Source organism: Bos javanicus, chromosome 10 (genome assembly GCF_032452875.1).
Source record: "Bos javanicus breed banteng chromosome 10, ARS-OSU_banteng_1.0, whole genome shotgun sequence".
Lineage (NCBI taxonomy): Eukaryota > Metazoa > Chordata > Mammalia > Artiodactyla > Bovidae > Bos > Bos javanicus.
This window is the reverse complement of record NC_083877.1, coordinates 18,833,586-18,853,968: the sequence shown is the minus strand read 5'-3', so window position 1 is coordinate 18,853,968 and position 20,383 is coordinate 18,833,586. Positions and strand designations below refer to the sequence as shown.

At 36.3% G+C, this 20,383-nt stretch overlaps 1 protein-coding gene across 15 annotated transcripts in view; it reads left to right on the top strand.

Moving 5' to 3' along the window:
• The window catches only part of MYO9A (myosin IXA), a 257,820-nt gene that overhangs the window by 64,447 nt on the left and 172,990 nt on the right, over positions 1-20,383 (top strand). For 10 of the 15 annotated variants that reach the window (XM_061430254.1, XM_061430252.1, XM_061430257.1 and 7 more), the window contains exons 3-6: positions 2,650-2,744; positions 5,486-5,548; positions 9,158-9,257; positions 10,961-11,017. In XM_061430254.1, coding sequence (XP_061286238.1) covers positions 2,650-2,744; positions 5,486-5,548; positions 9,158-9,257; positions 10,961-11,017 — 315 coding nt within the window. The remainder of the gene's footprint in view (positions 1-2,649; positions 2,745-5,485; positions 5,549-9,157; positions 9,258-10,960; positions 11,018-20,383) is intronic. The other 5 variants (XM_061430255.1, XM_061430249.1, XM_061430247.1 and 2 more) reach the window with 1 other exon arrangement.

The following is a 20,383-nucleotide window of genomic DNA, read 5'->3' as shown; positions in this document are numbered from 1 at the left end:
ATGCCACATCTATATCCATTCATCTGTCCGTGGACATTTAGGTTGTTTCCATGTCTTGGCTCTTGTAAATAGTGCGACTGTGAATATAGGGGTGCATGTATCTTTTCAAATTAGATTTTTCTCCTGATATATGCTGAACAGTGGGATTGGTGAATCATATGGCAGTCTACTTTTGATGGGAAAAAGGCTGCTCTCAGTGAGTGATGACTTCTTGTTAGGTCAAATAAAGATAGCCCTTTGAATGAGGTTTTCTAGGAAAATGCCAAATAGGTCAAATTGTGACGATTATCTGTGGGACAGGGCTTTGACTTTAACTCTAGTCTGATCTTTCCAGTGGTTTCTATGTGAGACTGCTTTTTGAAAACTGTAATTGTAGGGCGTTGGTTTTCTTTTCAATGTGGAGCTAGGGAGAGGGAATTGGTAATCAGGTAAGTTAAAATGCCATCATCGCTTGCTTTTCTTACTGAAATCCAGCTGTTTTCCTTGATTAAATATTATTCTTATAAGGGATTACTCTAAGCCTTTCATTAACTTCCAGAATCATCAAAAAGTTGATTTTGACAATTTTTGTTAGTCTTATTTCTTTTATGAAGGGGAGAGGGATTTCAGAGACCTTTACCATTTTCTCTGATCTCATCCTTAGTAATCTTTTCAAGAGACCTAAGTAATAAAATGTATTTTATATATTTACTCCTTTAGTTACTATTTCTGCTGTTTTCATTCCTTACATTGATCTGTATTTGAACATGGTATCATTTTCCTTCTGCACGAAGGATTTCCTTTGTTTCTTTTAGTGTGGGTTCACTTGTGATGAATATTTTCACATTTGTATATCTGAAATTGTCTTTTATTTGCTTTGTTTTTTAATGTTTACTTTTAAAAGTAGAGATTAAAATTTAAAAATACTGTTATAGTAGAATTGTATAAATGATAAAACACACTAATTTGTGTAGTCATCTGTATGCAGTGAGGATGCAGAGTAGTTCCACTATCCTTGTAAAACTCCCTGGTGCTTTTCCTTATTTTCATGCCCTCTGCCCTTCCATACTCCCATTAACTTGTGGAGACAATTTGTTTGTTCTTCCTTCTTTTTTTTTTAATGTCATATTAATGAAAACATACAGTATGTAATGTTTTAAGACTGCCTTCTTTCATTCAGCAGTATGTATTGAAGATTTCGTTTAAGTTATTGAATATGTGAGTTCAACCGTGGGTTCTTAAATTTCAATTTTATTGAGATATAACTTGAAATAGTATATAGCCACTTAAAATGTATGATTTAGTCATTTTTGATAAATGCATATGCCAGGCAACCACCATCATAGAATCAAGTTATAGAATATTTTCATTACCCCTTGTGTCCCTTTTCTAGATATTTCCCACTCCTACCCCATTCCCAGACAGCTTCTAATCTGCTTCTTGTTACTCTTGCTTTGCCTTTTCTAGAATTTTATATTATAATATGTACTCTTGTGTGTGGTTTCATAGCATAACGTTTAATATTTATCAATGTTGACATCTGTATCAGTAGTTTCATCTTTATTGCTAGGTAACATTTCATTGCATGGTACATACTTAGTGTATATACTTACATGGTATATACTTAAGTATAACCCATTGCATGGATTGTAACTTAGGAAGCTTATATTTTTTTTAATTCTTTCTAAAATAGTATTGTAGTTTTTTTAAATTTAAATTTATTTATTTTAATTGGAGGCTAATTACTTTACAATATTATATTGGTTTTGCCATACTTCAACATGAATCCGCCACAGGTGTACACGTGTTCCCCATCCTGAACCCCCCTCCCACCTCCCTCCCCGTTCCATCCCTCTGGGTCATCCCAGTGCATCGGCCCCAAGCATCCTGTATCCTGCATTGAACGTGGACTGGTGATTCATTTCTTACATGGTATTATACATGTTTCAATGCCATTCTCCCAAATCATCCCACTCTCTCCCTTTCCCACAGAGTCCAAAAGACTGTTCTATACATCTGTGTCTCTTTTGCTGTCTCACATACAGGGTTATCATTACCATCTTTCTAAATTCCATATATATGCGTTAGTATACTCTATTGGTGTTTTTCTTTCTGGCTTACTTCACTCTGTATAATAGGCTCCAGTTTCATCCACATCATTAGAACTGATTCAAATGTATTCTTTTTAATGGCTGAGTGTATATACTCCATTGTGTATATGTACCACAGTTTTGTTTTAAATAGGCAAAATACAGTATAGTATATTGCATGATGAAACTTTATTTCATCTATACTATTCTAAATTATAATTGTTTTGATGTAATTATTCTTTTCCTAGCCTGTTATTTCAGTTTAGCAAGATTTTAAAATGTATATATGTATTAAATATATATTATAATAAATGTATTAAGAAAATTTGCTGGCACAGGAATGTGAAAGTGAAATCTGATTTGTAATGAGCAATAAGTTTTTATAATTAAGACTTATTTTACTCAGTAGCATAAAATGCAATCTACTTGACTTTATTACAAATATTAGTTACTTTACCTGAAGTATGAGAGCCTGAAGCTATAAGTGAATTGCTTTTCTAGTATCTCTTTAGCACTTTTTTCTTGTTGAGATGATCTAAGGATATTCCATTTTAAAAAATAGAATTATTTATTTTGACAGGCCTTTGGAAATGCAAAGACAGCTCATAATAACAATTCAAGTCGTTTTGGCAAGTTTATTCAAGTAAATTACCAAGAAACAGGCACTGTACTTGGGTAAGTAGCAGTATCAGGCTTTGGAGATGTTTAAATGTTTGCTGTTGCCCCTTTATAAACCATAGGTTTTTCGTTTGCTCTTTAATGAAAATAGTGACATTAGTATTTACATTAAATTTTTTTTCTCAATTTTTTTTTCTTTTGGAAAAGTTCAAACCTGAGGAAAGTTCTAAGAATAGCGTACCATCCATCCACCCGTACTTAGATTTATAAATTGTTAACAACTATATGCATTTGTTTTATCTTTCTTTGTTATGCATATATTCATTTAAAAAAAATTGTCTTTGAGTAAATTGGGTACATAACTTGACCCCTTGAAATAATTACTGTATTTCCTAAAGCAGCCACAATGACATTTTCCTGTATACTATTTTATACTCAGGGTATTTAATTTTGTCATAGTTACAGTTTTTGCTATTACAGTCTGTGATCAGAGTCCTCTGATTGTGCCAGCAGTATTCTTTTAATAGACTACTTTTAGAACAGTTCTAGATTAATGACAAAAATGAACAGAATAAGGAGTGTTCCCTTATGCCTCTTCATGCTATCCCCTAGTTTCGTCTGTTGATAATATCTTGAATTAGTGTGTTCCATTTGTTGTTCATTGAATGGGCTTTGATAAATGTATAAAGGTATAGTTTCACTGCCCTAAAAATCCTCTGTGCCCACGTGTTCATCCCTTTCTACCCACTAACCTTTGGCAGCCGCCGATCTTTTCACTGTTGTAATAGGTTTGCCTTTTCTAGAATGCCACATAATTGGAAATTATATAGCATATAGTCTTTACGGATTGCATTCTTTCTTCTTTAGCAATATATATTGAAGAATCTTCCATGTCTTTCATGGCTTGGTTTTATTGGATTAATAAATTTTGGCATAATTAACATCTTTATTGTTTTTAGACATGTTTTTTAGCTTTTTATATTTCTTATTGAGTTTATTCCTAAATATTATGTTATTTTTAATGTTTTATTTTTATTAAAAGTGTGATTTTTCTCTTACATTATATCTTCTAAAACTGTACATTACTTGTATGTGTTAGTTGCTCAGTTGTGTCCGAATCTTTGCGACCCCATCAACTGTAACCTCCCATGCTCCTCTGTCCATCGAATTCTCCAGGCAAGAATACTGGAGTGGGTAGCCATTCCCTTCTCCAGAGGATCTTTCTGACCCAGAAACTGAACCCAGATCTCCTGCACTGCAGGCAGATTCTTTACCATCTGAGCCACCAGGGAAGCCCCAATTACTTCTATTGATTTGTAGATTAATTTTATATCTTATTATCTTGCTGAATTATTGTTTGTATTAGTTTTACTGTTGATTGTTTCTCTTACCATTTCTAGGTTTATTATATTATCTACTAAAATAGTTTAACTTTATTTTCTGTTCCTATATCTCTGATTATTTTCTATCTTGTTTGATTACATACCTGCTAAACTATGATAATATTTTTCTAGATACTTGTGTGAATGCCTTTACTTTTCTTCACTAAGTAGAATATTGGCTTTTCAGGACATATTATCATGTTAATGAATTCAGCATTGATTTTAATTTTCTTTGAGTATTTTTGTCAGTAATGGCTAGTGAATTTTATTAAAGGCCTTTTTGGCATCCATGGAAATTAGTCTGATCTTCACCCTTGAATTTATTAGTATTATCATTATTTTCCCAACATTGGATCATTTTGCATTCCTGAGAAAAGATTCTCATTTGATCAATACAAAGACACAAACACCCACAGATGTACACATACAGACATATTTTTATACGTACATATGTAAACTGGTTGTTGTGTTGTGTGCTAGTTTTTATTTATGATTTTTATATCCATATTAGTAAGTACTGTGTACTCACTCTCTATGGGAGTTCTTCCTTACATCCTGTTTCCTTCTTGAATTGAATCATATGTGTCTCTCTTTTTACATTTATAATATTCTGGTCATTGCTCTATAATAAATCCTGTCAGCTCAGTATAAGCCCCTTGAAAACAGGTAGTATATCACTTGAAAACAGGTAGTGTATCACTTATTTCTGTATCTGAACAGTGCTTACACAGTGCCCAATTAATGAGTGCTTACTGAGGAAATTGGCAAGCTATAAACACATTTATTCCAGGATGTGGCAACAGCATGGGTATGTAAAGAAAGTATATCTTTGAGCCTTATTTAGTAGGCTAGCCAAAGTATAATATTTGAAAGAATGTACTCAGAGGTTAAAGTGTCTGCCTCCACTGCGGGAGACCCGGGTTCAATCCCTGGGTTGGGAAGATCCGCTGGAGAAGGAAATGGCAACCCACTCCAGTATTCTTGCCTGGAGAATCCCATGGACGGAGGAGCCTGGTAGGCTACAGTCCGAGGGGTCGCAAAGAGTCGGACACGACTGAGCGACTTCACTTTCACTTTCACTGTGGTATTGAGCCTGGAAATAAAGTAAAGTCTGTGTCATTGTAGGGTCTTGAGTGCCATGTTTTGAACTCCTGACTTTATTTTACTTTATGGAAAGTTAAAAAAAAATAAGAGTTTATGAATTTAACATGGATAACACTAACAATGTCCATAACACAATTATAATGGTAAATATACTCTGGAAGGCAGCTATGCTCACCACTATACCATCAATGATAGTGGAAAATGTACTCTGAATAGTATTCTTTAGACTTTTGCATCTTTTCTAATAAAATATTTGTCTACCTTATATTAGGCTTTTATTATTTATATCAACCAATTCTATTTTTATTCTAGTGCCTATGTTGAAAAGTATCTACTGGAGAAGTCTAGACTCGTTTATCAAGAGCATAATGAACGGTACATATTTTAATTTGTGTAATTGAGATTGTAATTAAATTGAGTGTAACACTTGTATCATGCAGATTGACTTCTCAGATCTTTGTGTATTATGAGTTTTAATTCAGTTTATACCATGCATAGCTTTACATATAATTGCTATTTCTGTCATGGGAAGACTACTGTACTTTTTGAAGATGCTGTGAGATATTTTTAACGACTATATAGAATTGCTGTCTTTTCTAAATTCTAGGAAGACTATCAGAACAGGAAAATAGTGGTGTCTTAAGTGGTATCTTTTGTTTTGTTTTTGGATCTTTTGCCATGTCTTAGTGTTCTTTCTCTAATTTGAGAAAAGTTTTTAATGAAGCTCTTAGCTTTATTATAATCTTTGAGGTATATGGAATTTCAGAGATGATATATATGTAACTTCCTTTAGATGAGGAAGCCAAATATCAGAGAGATAAATGATTTGCTTCATGTTACAATGAGACAAAATGAAGAGCCAGACTTTGAAGTTAAGCAAGCCTACATTTCAAGTACTGGATATGCCTTTGGCATCTCACCTAACTTCTCTGCTTCTTAGATACTTTTTCCTATTTTGTAAATGGAAAACTATCCTTTAGTTGTTTAGAAGATTAAATGAAATAATGTTTATGAAATGCTTAGTGTAGTCCTTTTATATAATAAAGGTTCATTAAGCATTATCCTATGTTACTTTCTCTATACTTTGTGTTGTTAGTGTTGTACAAATGTTTATAATAGTAGACTCATCAGTATGGATTTATAGTTGTTGCTTTTTGCCAATGTCTAGTTGGAGGGGAAAAAGCCTTACAAACAACACAGACATTTATACTACCTTTTACAATATTTACCTATGTAGTTACTGTTACTGATACTATTTATTTCTTCATGCTTAATTGAATCTTATCTTCTTTAATTTCAGCCATAAAAGCTCCTTTTAGCATTTTTTATGGGGTCCATCTGTTAGCTATGAAGTATTTAGTTTTGATTTATCTGGGAATATCCTAATTTCTTCTTTTTTTTTTGAGGATAGTTTTGCTGGATATATAATTCTTGATTTTTTTTTTTTCTTTTAGTACTTTGAATCTGTTTTCCTTTCCATGGCTCTTGATGAGAAATCAGGTGGTAATCTTACATTAGGATCCCTTGATGAGGCATTTCTCTCATGGTGCTTTGAAAATTTTGTCTTTGTCTTTTAATAGTTTTAATTTGTCCAGATGTGGATCTCTGAGTTTTTCTCTCCTGGAGTTCATTAAGTTTCTTAGATGTAGAGCTTAGTGTTTATCATCAAATTTGGGGGGACTTTGGTCATTATTTTTTTCAAATATTCTTTCTCTTCTTTTCTTCTGCTTTTGGCACTCCCATTGTGCATATACTGGTGTTCCATATTGTGCATTTGTTGGTGTCTGTTTAATGGTGTCCCACAAAGCCTTGAGACTGATAATTTTTCTTTCTCTTCCTCAGACTAGCTAGCTTTAACTGACCTTTTTTCAAGTTCACTGATTCTTTCTTCTGCCTACAAATCTTCTGTTGAGCTCCTCTAGATAGGTTTTCATTTTATTATATTTTTCAACCCTAGAATTACTTTCTGATTATTTTTTATAATTTGTCTATTCATCTATAGCTTCTATTTGACGAGACATCATTCTCATGCTTTAGTTCTTTAAACATGGTTTTCTTTAGTTTTTTGAATGTATTTAAAACAGCTAATTAAAAGTCCTATCTAGTAAGTTAGTCTCCAGACTGCCCCAGGAACAGTTATTATTGATTGTTTTTCTCCTTTGTATGTGTTACAGTTTCTGGTTTCCTTGTATGACTTAAATTTTTGTTGAAAATTGGACATTTAGAATAATAATTGGACTTTAAAAATAATCATTTGGGAGCTGTAGATACGAGTTCCTCCCCCTCCTAGGATTTGTGGTTGTTAATTTTGTTCCTGCTGTTTGTGAATTTTCTGAGCTAATTTGAAGTCTAACTTTTTTTCGAGTTTAGCCATTTAAATACCTGCTTGGTTAACTTGTTTTTTAGTCACTAAGTTGTGTCTGCCTCTTCTGCTACTCCATGGACTGTAACCTGCCAGATTCCTCTGTCCATGGGATTTCCCAGGCAAGAATACTGGAGTGGGTGGCCATTTCCTTCTCCAGGGGATCTTCCCTACCCAGGAATCAAATTCGTGTCTCTTGCATTGGCAGGAGGATTCTTTACCACTGAGCCACCAGGGAAGCCCTTGGTTAGCTTCTCAGTGGTAGTTGGTCAGCCGTGTCCAAATCTTTGTGATCCCATGGGCTGTAGCCTGCCAGGCTTCTCTGTCCATGGAATTCTCCAGGCAAGAATACTGGAGTGCTTAGCCATTTCCTTCTCCAGGAGACCTTCCTGACCCAGGGATTGAACCTGGGTCTTATGCTTTGCAGGCAAATTCTTTACCGTCTGAGCCACCAGGGAGTGATTGAACAGAGAGTTCCATAAATGGTTGGTAACAGTAAGTCTTCTAGTGTTTGTTTCAGGGACCATGACTTTTAACTCCTAGGCAGGCATTTTATAATTCTGCCTTAGTCTTTACTTCCTGCTTGTGGAGATCTTCAGAGTTAGTGATAGGTGAGAGCTTAGTATTTCCTCTTGTCTTTGCTGAGTAGACATGCAGCCCTGGGCATGGGCACAACTTTATGCATGCCTATGGCCTTCTAGATTCCCAGGAACTCATTGGAGCTTTTTAAAGCCTTTGTGGATGTCTCATTTCCCAGCATTTCTCTTTAAGTTGTTTGGTTAGCTTACAGTTTGCCCTAATATTTATTCATCGGTTCAGGCAGCTGATACATTCAAAAAAATTGCCACTAATTGTTTCTTACAAATGTCTCTGAAACAAAGATTTTCATACTGGGGTAGTAACTCCGAATCGTATCAAATAAAGACATCAATAGTAATGAAAGTGACTTCATCCATGGAACTACCAGACAGTTCAAATAATGGTATTTTTCAGGGAATGAGGTTCTAAATGAACTTCACCCCTGTTCTGCCCTCTTCTGGAAGCTGCCAGACTTCTGGTGTCCACCTCAGTTGTAAGCTGTGGGTATTGAAAGCTATATGTATCTGGTAAGCAGGAGATGGAATAGGGCAAGTTAAAAGGCCACCAAGGTTCTGTTTATACTGAAATTCAGCTCTTTTTCTTGTATAAACACTCTCTAGATTGCTTTACATTTTTGGTTGATTTCTAGAGTTGATTCTGACAAATTTGCTAGTTTTCTAATTGGTCTTGTGGAGGGAATTTTTAGAGGTCTTTAGTGTATTGCTGCCTTCACCTTTGTCTTTTGATTCAGCATACAAAACATTATCTTATTTTTTAGTACTTATTATTTGGCCATCCCTTGTGGCTTGTGTAATCTTAGTTCACCTACGAGGGACTGAACCTGTGTCATGGCAGTGAAAGCACTGAGTCTTAACTACTAAACTGCCAGAGAATTCCCTTGTAGTATTTCAGTAGAGTTTATCACCTTTGTATTAAAAAGATGAAGCAAAGCTGAAACCGTTTATAAATTAATTTCTTTTTCTTGTTAAATGATAACCATAGACCATGTTCATTATAAAACCATACTTCTTTGTTTCCAACAGGAACTATCATGTATTTTATTACCTTCTGGCAGGAGCAAGTGAAGAAGAGAGATTAGCATTCCATCTTAAACAACCAGAAGAATATCATTATCTCAATCAGGTGAGAGTTCATGAATATCATTTTGAAATGTAAGGCATTATTAAATTTTAGCTCTTGAGAAAAGTTTTTTCCCTAGTACTCTGTTTTTGCAACCTGGTTGGTCGTGGCTGTTAACTAGCATTTTCATGTATACTATCTAAAAATTTATGTGATGTACTTCTCAAATGTAAAAATTATTTTTATTCTTATATGAATCATAAAAGATAGTTATGTGCCTTTTGCTTTTTGTGAGACTCTTTGGGAGAATAATAAACTGTTTATAGATACCTCTAATTTAGAAAAATGGTTGACACTTTTCAATAAGTAAAGTGATTTACCTTTTACAGACCAGAGCATGTTAAATGTTACTAATGATTAATGCTTGCCCTAACAAAGGATTACTGAAACTTGTATTTGCATGTTTTGAAGCCTAATATATATACCTCTTTGCATGATATTATATAGTGACTTAGAGTATGATTATTTTTATAATTTAGTGATTATCCTATTAAATACTCAGTGTGAAAATTCATTAAAGGAAATGACTTAGAGAATTTGTGTTTTACCTTGAAACTTAAAAAATTCTCCCCTAAACGTCCATAATAAGGAGTAATTCTCACAACTTTTCATTGCATTGGTTTGTTCGATTTTATTTCTTATATTAACAAAAATTCTAGTATCAGTAATAATGAAATTGATCTGACAGTACATCATTTAGGTAACAGATTGTCTCCCCTCATTTTTAATTGTTTGAGGCAAGATGTAATGTCTGTGAAAAGAAATTCCTTTATGGTAATTTTAAAAGTTCTTCTGAGGGATATTAAATTGACACTTGGATGGTGGCTCAAAGATTGTAGTATGTATTTAGGGCTTTGAAAATAACATCTCACACTTTGTAAGATATAGAGCAGGCTGTATAACTGATATTTCATAATTTTGAAACTACATATTTATATAAGCCAACAATTCTGTTACTATAATGAGGATTTAAAAATTATTTAAAATATAACTTCTTGGTACAATATGAGGCATTTTTACTGTATTGAATTAAGTATATTAAAAAAAACATTGATTTAGCTTTCGAGTTTTTCCCCTTCCCTGTTTAAACTATTTGCCTTATATTGGGATGATAAAATATTTTCCTTCTGAAAAAATAGCAACTGCTGATAAAATAAGCTGATGTGCATTTGTGTAGCATGTCTGAATCTTTGCTATCCCACAGACTGTAGCCCACCAGGCTCCTCTGTCCATGGGATTTCCCAGGCAACAATACTGGAGTGAGTTGCCATTTCCTTGTTCAGGGGATCTTCCCAAATCAGGAATCTTACATCTCCTGCATTGGTAGGCAAATTCTTTAGTGCTGTCCCACCTAGGAAAGCCCCTAAAATTAATACTAGAGAAATCTGGAGTTTATTGCTCCTCTTCCAGATCTTTTTGTAATTACTGGCCATATTATACATATTCTTATCTTAGGATCAGTATTTGCAGACTATAGGACTCAACAGTTATTACAAATTTCAGAGTAACTGAACAATAGCAAATATGGATTGGTTATAATAATATATGACTCCCAGAATCTGAATGTTTATCTAGTTGTTTTCTGCTGCTATACAAAATAACTTTTCTTTGGATAATGGCGGTACTACCCGAACACTACATCTAAGAGATCATTAGAAGAGTGTAAAAATCATTACTTCTACCTAACTAATCTGCCTTACTTTCAGATAACAAAGAAACCCCTCAGACAGAGCTGGGATGATTATTGCTTTGACTCTGAGCCGGTCAGTACAAGTGCCTAAGTATCCTGTGTTCCTGCTAAAGGACCCTTTTTGTGACTTAGTTAGGAAGAAAGTCAGCTGAAATACAAACAAAGAATCTAGCAAAGAAGATAAATCAGTGTTTATTTTATTAGAATTGACTTTTTTGTGTATGTGTGGTTTATTGATTAAAAACAATTTACCTTATTTGGATTTTGGGGGGCTATATTTGGACTATATTCAGTATTTATTTTGAAAAATAATACATTGATTGCATTCCTAATTTCAGCATTGTTATGGATCATTATAACCCATAGGGTTTTTTTCCCTTGACATTTCTTTATTTATTTCAATTCTTATGTGGTAGTTTAGTTATCCTCCTATTATGGGTAGTATTTATTGTTTATTTTAAAAAGTTGCATCCTTCCTGTTTTATGTGTCTGTTAACAGTCTTCACATAATGAATGCATGCATTTTTTTAATAACAAGAGAGGCTATAGCCTCTATGTAATTTTCTAAAAAATTAAGAATTGAAATTCCTTTAAATAAGATTATTTTATGTTTCAAATTAAGTATGATTTAAAGGCATATATGATGTAATATAAAATGAGTAGGTAAATTTAGCATTATTTGTTATAATTTATAAAAACAACTTTATAATTGTAAATAGAACATAAAAAAATCTTTTTCCTTTACTTCAGTTTGCAACTAGGTCAGATGTGAAAGGCTGAAAACACACACTCATCTATATATTCATTAACTAATGAACTAATGTATTAACTACTCCTCCTGGAAACGTAATATGTCTTAATCATGCTTTAAATAACTATCACTTTAATTCTCACTGCATGTGATTACAAACTCTGCTAATTGCAAGACTATCAGATTTTGAGTAGATTTAGTAATTTTTCCTTCAGTTTAATTGCAGTACCGTTTCATAAAGTAGTTTGTAATTTCAGATTTGATGTTTTAGAAAATAAATTTTAGACAGTAAATTTATAGATACTGATAATGTTTAGTAGAAGAATTTTATGCTGTTTTTTCTCTTGAGAAGCTTTAATCTTTTGCTTAGTATGCCAGTTGATTGTGTGCACCTCATTGGGAAGTAGGTAGGAGACTGGGAAACTCATATAGTGAATATAAGACTTGATTGCCTGTACAGAGCTTACAGTGAGATTGTCAGCTGGTCTGCTATTTAGACAGTCTAAGTAATGCTTAAGAATTTTTAGGTTCTGAAGTAGGTAGACCTGATTAGAAAACTGGCTCATCTACTTGTTAGTTTTGAGAACCCAAGCAGGTGACTTGTCTTTTTGTTTTCATCCCCTCTTTAAGGGGAAAATAATGGTCTTTAACTTTTGTGAGTATTAAATTAGTGCATCTACAGAGCTTAATGTATTGCTTAATGCTTAATACTGTTACTGCTGCTAAGTCGCTTCAGTCGTGTCCGACTCGGTGCGACCCCATAGACGGCAGCCCACCAGGCTCCCCTGTCCCTGGGATTCTCCAGGCAAGAACACTGGAGTGGGTTGCCATTTCCTTCTCCAACACGTGAAAGTGAAAAGTGAAAGCAAAGTCATTCAGTCGTGTCCGACTCTTCGCGACCCCATGGACTGCAGCCTACCAGGCTCCTCCATCCATGGGATTTTCCAGGCAAGAGTACTGGAGTGGGGTGCCATTGCCTGCTATATAAAGCACACTGTAAATGTTTCCACTATTGCCGCCACCATTGAAAGCATTATCATCCATCTTTTCCTTTTAGAAGAAATTTGTAGCCATACTCTCCTACTCCCTTAATATTACTTTCATTACTATCCTCTTATTTATTATGTTTTCAAATCTATTATCATTGGAACTTTAATTTTTCTGCTTTTTCTTGCAAGGTAATTTTAATGGAAGCAAGTAGTCTATCTGAGGATTTTTTGGTTAATTTTTTCCTCTTCACACCTCCTTATGTCATATTTGGGGGCAAAGTAAACTTGTCTTACTCTGAGTTTTTAGAACTTATGTGACTAGCTTTATGGGAAGAGAGGATTAAGGAGGATTCTGCCGTTTGTGCTATATTACTTAATATACATTGTATGAAATTGTATAAGTGATCCCAAGGGGAACTTAAGTAAGAAAACTGCTTTTAACAAGAGACCTGTTGTTGCCCATTGTATTAATTCCTTAAAAGGGATTAAATCACCTATTAATAAAACAAGCTCAAGCAACTAGTGTTTCATGAAAGATAGCAGAGGACTTAGAACAGATTTTGGTGTAACCTCCTCTGTTATTTGGGTGACTTATTTAACTGCTGAGTCTATTTTCTTTCCTATAAATATAGGTATAATAAAATGTACATATGCATAATTAACTTCTTGTGTTTTGAGAATTTAAAGATTATATATGGCAAGTGACTCTGATATTGACTGGTATGTAGAAGATATATGGTAAATGCTAATTTCCCTTCTTTAAATGATAATTATCTATTCTAATCATTTTACCTTAAAGCTGGTTCTGAATAACTTCAATGTAAACAGTTTCACCTAATTTAAAATTTTTCTGAATTAAACTTTGAATAGTTGGGTCCAACTATCAGGCGAGTTTAGTGAGAATTGCCAGAATGGGTCTCAGGATACTGAACACCATGCTGCAAAGGGATTAAAACATCATATTCTCAGTGAGGCCAAGCTTTCCTGGTCATTACTGCCTTTATAGGAACCCAACCATTTGTATTGTACCTGACCTCCCATTTTCCCATGAAGTAGACCTGCTCCAGGAATCCTATGCAACTGGACAGGAACCTTTGAATCCATAATATTTACATCCTCCATATCTTAAGCATTTCTACAGCATAACACTTTTACTGCTATTCACTGTCCAACAGTTTATACATTTGGGGTCATTCCCTCAAATTCTGCCTTTTTGGCTTTATGCCAGTCCAGTACGAAGGTCTCTGCATGCTGCACAACTTCCTTTGCAAATGCTTTTCCATTTAAAAACCATTACCATCCATATTATATTTGATCATTATAAAACCGCTGGTTGTAGTTAGTATGATTACCTTTCACACAAGAAACAACAGTGGCTCAGAATTTAAGTGACTTCCCCCGTGGTGATGAAGCAATTTAATAATGTAATTGGGATTCAAATCAGGCTATGTTTTTTTATATTCTTTTTTCTTAAATGATCTTCAGCATCTTTCAGTTCAGTTCAGTTCAGTCACTCAGTCGTGTCCGACTCTTCGAGACCCCATGAATCGCAGCACGCCAGGCCTCCCTGTCCATCACCAACTCCTGGAGTTCACTCAGACTCACGTCCATTGACTCAGTGATGCCATCCAGCCATCTCATCCTCTGTCGTCCCCTTCTCCTCCTGCCCCCAATCCCTCCCAGCATCAGAGTTTTTCCAGTGAGTCAACTCTTCGCATGAGGTGGCCAAAGTACTGGAGTTTCAGCTTTAGCATCATTTCTTCCAAAGAAATCCCAGGGCTGATCTCCTTCAGAATGGACTGGTTGGATCTCCTTGCAGTCCAAGGGACTCTCAGGAGTCTTCTCCAAGACCACAGTTCAAAAGCATCAATTCTTCGGCGCTCAGCCTTCTTCACAGTCCAACTCTCACATCCATACATGACCACTGGAAAAACAATAGCCTTGACTAGACGGACCTTTGTTGGCAAAGTAATGTGTCTGCTTTTGAATATGGTATGTAGGTTGGTCATAACTTTCCTTCCAAGGAGTAAGCGTCTTTTAATTTCATGGCTGCAGTCACCATCTGCAGTGATTTTGGAGCCCGGAAAAATAAAGTCTGACAGTGTTTCCACTGTTTCCCCGTCTATTTCCCATGAAGTGATGGGACCAGATGCCATGATCTTCATTTTCTGAATGTTGAGCTTTAAGCCAACTTTTTCACTCTCCACTCTCACTTTCATCAAGAGGCTTATTAGTTCTTCTTCACTTTCTGCCATAAGGGTGGTATCATCTGCATATCTGAAGTTATTGATATTTCTCCCAGCAATCTTGATTCCAGCTTGTGTTTCTTCCAGTCCAGCGTTTCTCATGATGTACTCTGCATATAAGTTAAATAAGCAGGATGACAATATACAGCCTTGACGTACTCCTTTTCCTATTTGGAACCAGTCTGTTGTTCCATGTCCAGTTCTAACTGTTGCTTCATGACCTGCATACGGATTTCTCAAGAGGCAGGTCAGGTGGTCTGGCATTCGCATCTCTTTCAGAATTTTCCACAGTTTATTGTGATCCATATAGTCAAAGGCTTTGGCACAGTCAGTAAAGCAGAAATAGATGTTTTTCTGGAACTCTCTTGCTTTTTCCATGATCCAGCGGATGTTGGCAATTTGATCTCTGGTTCCTCTGCCTTTTCTAAAACCAGCTTGAACATCTGGAAGTTCATGATTCACGTATTGCTGAAGCCTGGCTTGGAGAGTTTTGAGCATTACTTTACTAGCATGTGAGATGAGTGCAGTTGTGCGGTAGTTTGAGCATTCTTTGGCATTGCCTTTCTTTGGGATTGGAATGAAAACTGCCCTTTTCCAGTCCTGTGGCCACTGCTGAGTTTTCCAAATGTGCTGGCATATTGAGTGCAGCACTTTCACAGCATCATCTTTCAGGATTTGAAATAGCTCCACTGGAATTTCATCACCTCCACTAGCTTTGTTCATAGTGATGCTTTCTAAGGCCCACTTGACTTCACATTCCAGGATGTCTGGCTCTAGATGAGTGATCATATCATCGTGATTATCTGGGTCGTGAAGATCTTTTTTGTACAGTTCTTCTGTGTATTCTTGCCACTTCTTAATATCTTCTGCTTCTGTTAGATCCATACCATTTCTGTCCTTTATCAAGCCCATCTTTGCATGAAATGTCCCCTTGGTATCTCTAATTTTCTTGAAGAGATCTCTAGTCTTTCCCATTCTGTTGTTTTCCTCTATTTCTTTGCGTTGATTGCTGAGGAAGGCTTTCTTATCTCTTCTTGCTACTCTTTGGAACTCTGCATTCAGATGCTTATATCTTTCCTTTTCTCCTTTGCTTTTCACTTTTCTTCTTTTCACAGCTATTTGTAAGGCCTCTCCAGACAGCCATTATGCTTTTTTGCATTTCTTTTCCATGGGGATGGTCTTCATCTCTGTCTCCTGTACAATGTCACGAACCTCATTCCATAGTTCATCAGGCACTCTTATCTATCAGATCTAGGCCCTTAAATCTATTTCTCACTTCCACTGTATAATCATAAGGGATTTGATTTAGGTCATACCTGAATGGTCTAGTGGTTTTCCCTACTTTCTTCAGTTTAAGTCTGAGTTTGGCAATAAGGAGTTCATGATCTGAGCCACAGTCAGCTCCTGGTCTTGTTTTTGTTGACTGTATAGAGTTTCTCCATCTTTGGCTGCAAAGAGTAAAATCAGTCTGATTTCGGTGTTTATCATGTGGTGAGGTCCATGTGTAGAGTCTTCTCTTGTGTTGTTGGAAGAGGGTGTTTGCTATGACCAGTGCATTTTCTTGGCAAAACTCTATTAGTCTTTGCCCTGCTTCATTCCGTATTCCAAGGCCAAATTTGCCTGTTACTCCAGGTGTTTCTTGACTTCCTACTTTTGCATTCCAGTCCCCTATAATGAAAAGGACATCTTTTTGGGGTGTTAGTTCTAAAAGGTCTTGTAGGTCTTCATAGAACCGTTCAACTTCAGCTTCTTCAGCGTTACTGGTTGGGGCATAGACTTGGATTACGGTGATATTGAATGGTTTGCCTTGGAAATGAACAGAAATCATTCTGTTGTTTTTGAGATTGCATCCAAGTACTGCATTTTGGACTCTTTTGTTGACCATGATGGCTACTCCATTTCTTCTGAGGGATTCCTGCCCGCAGTAGTAGATATAATGGTCATCTGAGTTAAATTCACCCATTCCAGTCCATTTTAGTTCATTGATTCCTAGAATGTCTACATTCACTCTCGCCATCTCTTGTTTGACCACTTCCAATTTGCCTTGATTCATGGACCTGACATTCCAGGTTCCTATGCAGTATTGCTCTTTACAGCATCGGGCCTTGCTTCTATCACCAGTCACATCCACAGCTGAGTATTCTTTTTGCTTTGGCTCCATCCCTTCATTCTTTCTGGAGTTATTTCTCCACTGATCTCCAGTAGCATATTGGGCACCTACTGACCTGGGGAGTTCCTCTTTCAGTATCCTATCATTTTGCCTTTTCATACTGTTCATGGGGTTCTCAAGGCAAGAATACTGAAGTGGTTTGCCATTCCCTTCTCCAGTGGACCACATTCTGTCAGATCTCTTCACCATGACACGCCTGTCTTGGGTTGCCCCACGGGCATGGCTTAGTCTCATCGAGTTAGACAAGGCTGTGGTCCTAGTGTGATTAGATTGACTAGTTTTCTGTGAGTATGATTTCAGTGTGTCTGCCCTCTGATGCCATCTTGCAACACCTACCATCTTACTTGGGTTTCTCTTACCTTGGGCATGGGCTATCTCTTCACGGCTGCTCCAGCAAAGCGCAGCCACTGCTCCTTACCTTGGACAAGGGATATCCCCTCACCGCCGCCCTTCCTGACCTTCAACGTGGGATAGCTACTCTAGGCCCTCCTGTGCCTGCGCAGCCACCGCTCCTTGGACGTGGGGTTGGTCCTCCCTGCCGCGGCCTCTGGCCTCCGGAGTGGGGTTGGTCCTCCAGGCCACCGCCCCTGGCCTCCGGCGTAGGGTAGCTCCTCCCAGCTGCCGCCCGTGGCCTCGGGCGTTGGGGCGTGGGGTAGCTCCTCCCTGCCGGCCGCTGCCCCTGACCTCGTTCGCGGGTATCTCTTCTCGGCCGCCGCCCCGGACTTCGGACGCAGGGTAGCTCTTGGCTGCCACCCCTGACCTCGGATGTGGGGTAGCTCCTCCCGGCCGCCGTCCCTGACCTCGGACTTGGGTAGCTCCTCTCGGCTGTTCCTGCGCCGTCGCAGCCTGGCACTCTCGGCCGCTGCCCCTGACCTCGGACGTGGGGTAACTCCTCCTGGCCACCGCCCTTTGGGCATGGGGTCCTCCCGGCTTCTCCCCCTGACCTCGGACGTGGGGTAGCTCCTCTCGGCTGCCGCCGGTTGCGGCCGCCGCCGTGCTTAGTGCGCAGCAGCTGCCATCCTTACTAACTCTCAGTCAATTATTCAGATTTATGTCCTATATTATCAACTAGTAGCTATAAAAATATAATTTTTATAAATAGCATTCTAAGAAATACAGACAGCATATGAGAAACGTGTATAATTTGATTTTGCTCTTCACTTTCTCTCCCTCAAAATACTTCCTACATGCCAGGCTTGTTGTGTAGGTACTTATAAGAAAGGGTTGTCATCATCTCATACAAAGGGGAAAAGTGCTGATAGCTTGAAAGAATATTTTGGTGTATTTGTGGGGAGTGTGCGGTGGCATGTTATCACATAAGACTAGAGCCTGAGCTGAGTTTGACATTAGGAATCAACTGTCTTCTTTCAGTGGAAAGGGTTTTAACAGTTGTTGGTTAGTTCCTACCTCATTTTTTGACCTTTACTGTTTTGTTGTTTTCTGAATGACCTCCAACAGCCAGTATTTGTATCTGGTGCTTAAAAGCTTTTCTTAGAATCCTGGAAGGCCTTTGCTCTTGCCTGGTCCTGTAAAAGTACCTAGGAATTAACAGCTTATCTCCAGAACTGATGAGAGGTGATATATAAGTGTTAGGGCTCCTTCACCTTTCTATTTTTTATACTGTTTCCCAGAGGTTACTTTGGAATTAAAGTCCAGTTACCCACCTTGGTAGTTAGTTTAATATTGTACTCTATTTAGGCAACGTTGCCTTCCCTACATTCCAATGCTACTTGTACTGAATCTTGGTCTCAAGGTTTGCATCCGTATGAACCCAGATTAAGATAATGGTATTTCTGGTCTGGTAGATTAATCTGTCCTTAGTTTTTCTAATACCATTGTCATCAAGGAAGTTCATGTTAAATACAAGTATTTAAAAGTTCATTACGATTTTGGTCTTATATTTCTGAAGAACATTTGATTATAGATAACAGCAGGTATAAATGTATTTATATTTTAGTTATTTTTTCAATTTATTCTCTCAAAATTTTATCCACACTGTTTTATTCATTCTTGAGGTAGATAAGAGCAGCTGTCATTTATGAGAATCATTACTGTATTACTGAGTTTACACAAGTTGAAGCATAGGTTGTTTTCCCTCCACTTATTTGTTACAGAAAAATTTTTACTAAATTATAAAATGACTGAGCTGTTTGTGGTTTTAGGGGGAAGAAAAGAAAGAGCTTTTAAAAAGCTTTAGGAAAGAGAAAAATGTGTTAAGTTAAAATTTTTTAGTGGGTTAGGATGTTGTCATGTCTGTAGAAATATGTCTTAAAATTACTTACCAAAAATTTTATAGTCAGAACTTTCCTTAAAGTGAATTTAAAATCCATGTGTACCTTTCTATAGAGAATAGAATTATTTTTAATAGCATTTTAAGACAGTGTTTAAAATCTTATTATTTATATATATTCATTTTTATAGTCCCTAAAGCAGGTTGTACATGGTAGATACTTAATAAGTACTTTTTAAAAAATAGATGAGCACTTTGTTTATTTCTTTAAAAGTAATGTCTCATTCAGTTAAATAATTCATTGATTGTATATTTACTCCAGTAATTTCCTACTTTCTTCTTAGCACTGACTTGATATTGGAAATCTGCAGTAAATGAGACAAATAATTGTTCATGTGTTCATTGACTATTTGATAACAACATTTCATAGGAAGATAGGCATTAAAAAATAAATACATGTGAGGAGGTTTTTGAAAATACAAGTGTAAAGGGACTATGAGAACACATAGTGAAGGCAGGTAAAGCCTTTTTTTTTTTCTTATTGTTTTAAAGATTTACAGTGTTACCAAATGGTACAGTATTACCTTTTGACTTTTGGGGGAACTGAAATGCAAGAGTTGCTCTAGAAGAGTAATATTTTTTAGTCTGGTAGTCCATAACTGTTTTTACTGGCTTATATTATGAGGGTTCTTTTGAAAGTTTTTGTACTTTCACATATATGTCTTTATTTTGCTGATTGCCATGTTATTTATATTATTTGTTAGGAACTATTTATGTGATAGCTAATGTTGGTGTAATATAAACATCTTTATATTAAGTGTAGGCTCCTCTTCTCAACTAAATTAATGCCTCTTCTAAAATATATTTTTGTGTCCCAGGATCTAGTTCAGCATCTTGCATATAGGTAGGCATCTATTAAATATTTGTTGAATAAATAACATTTGTATGTGCAATTGATCTCTTAAATGCTTCGCATCTCCAAGACTCTTCAGAACCACTCAAAATCAAACTTGGTATCAGAACATTTTATGACTCTTGCTAGCTCTTTATTGT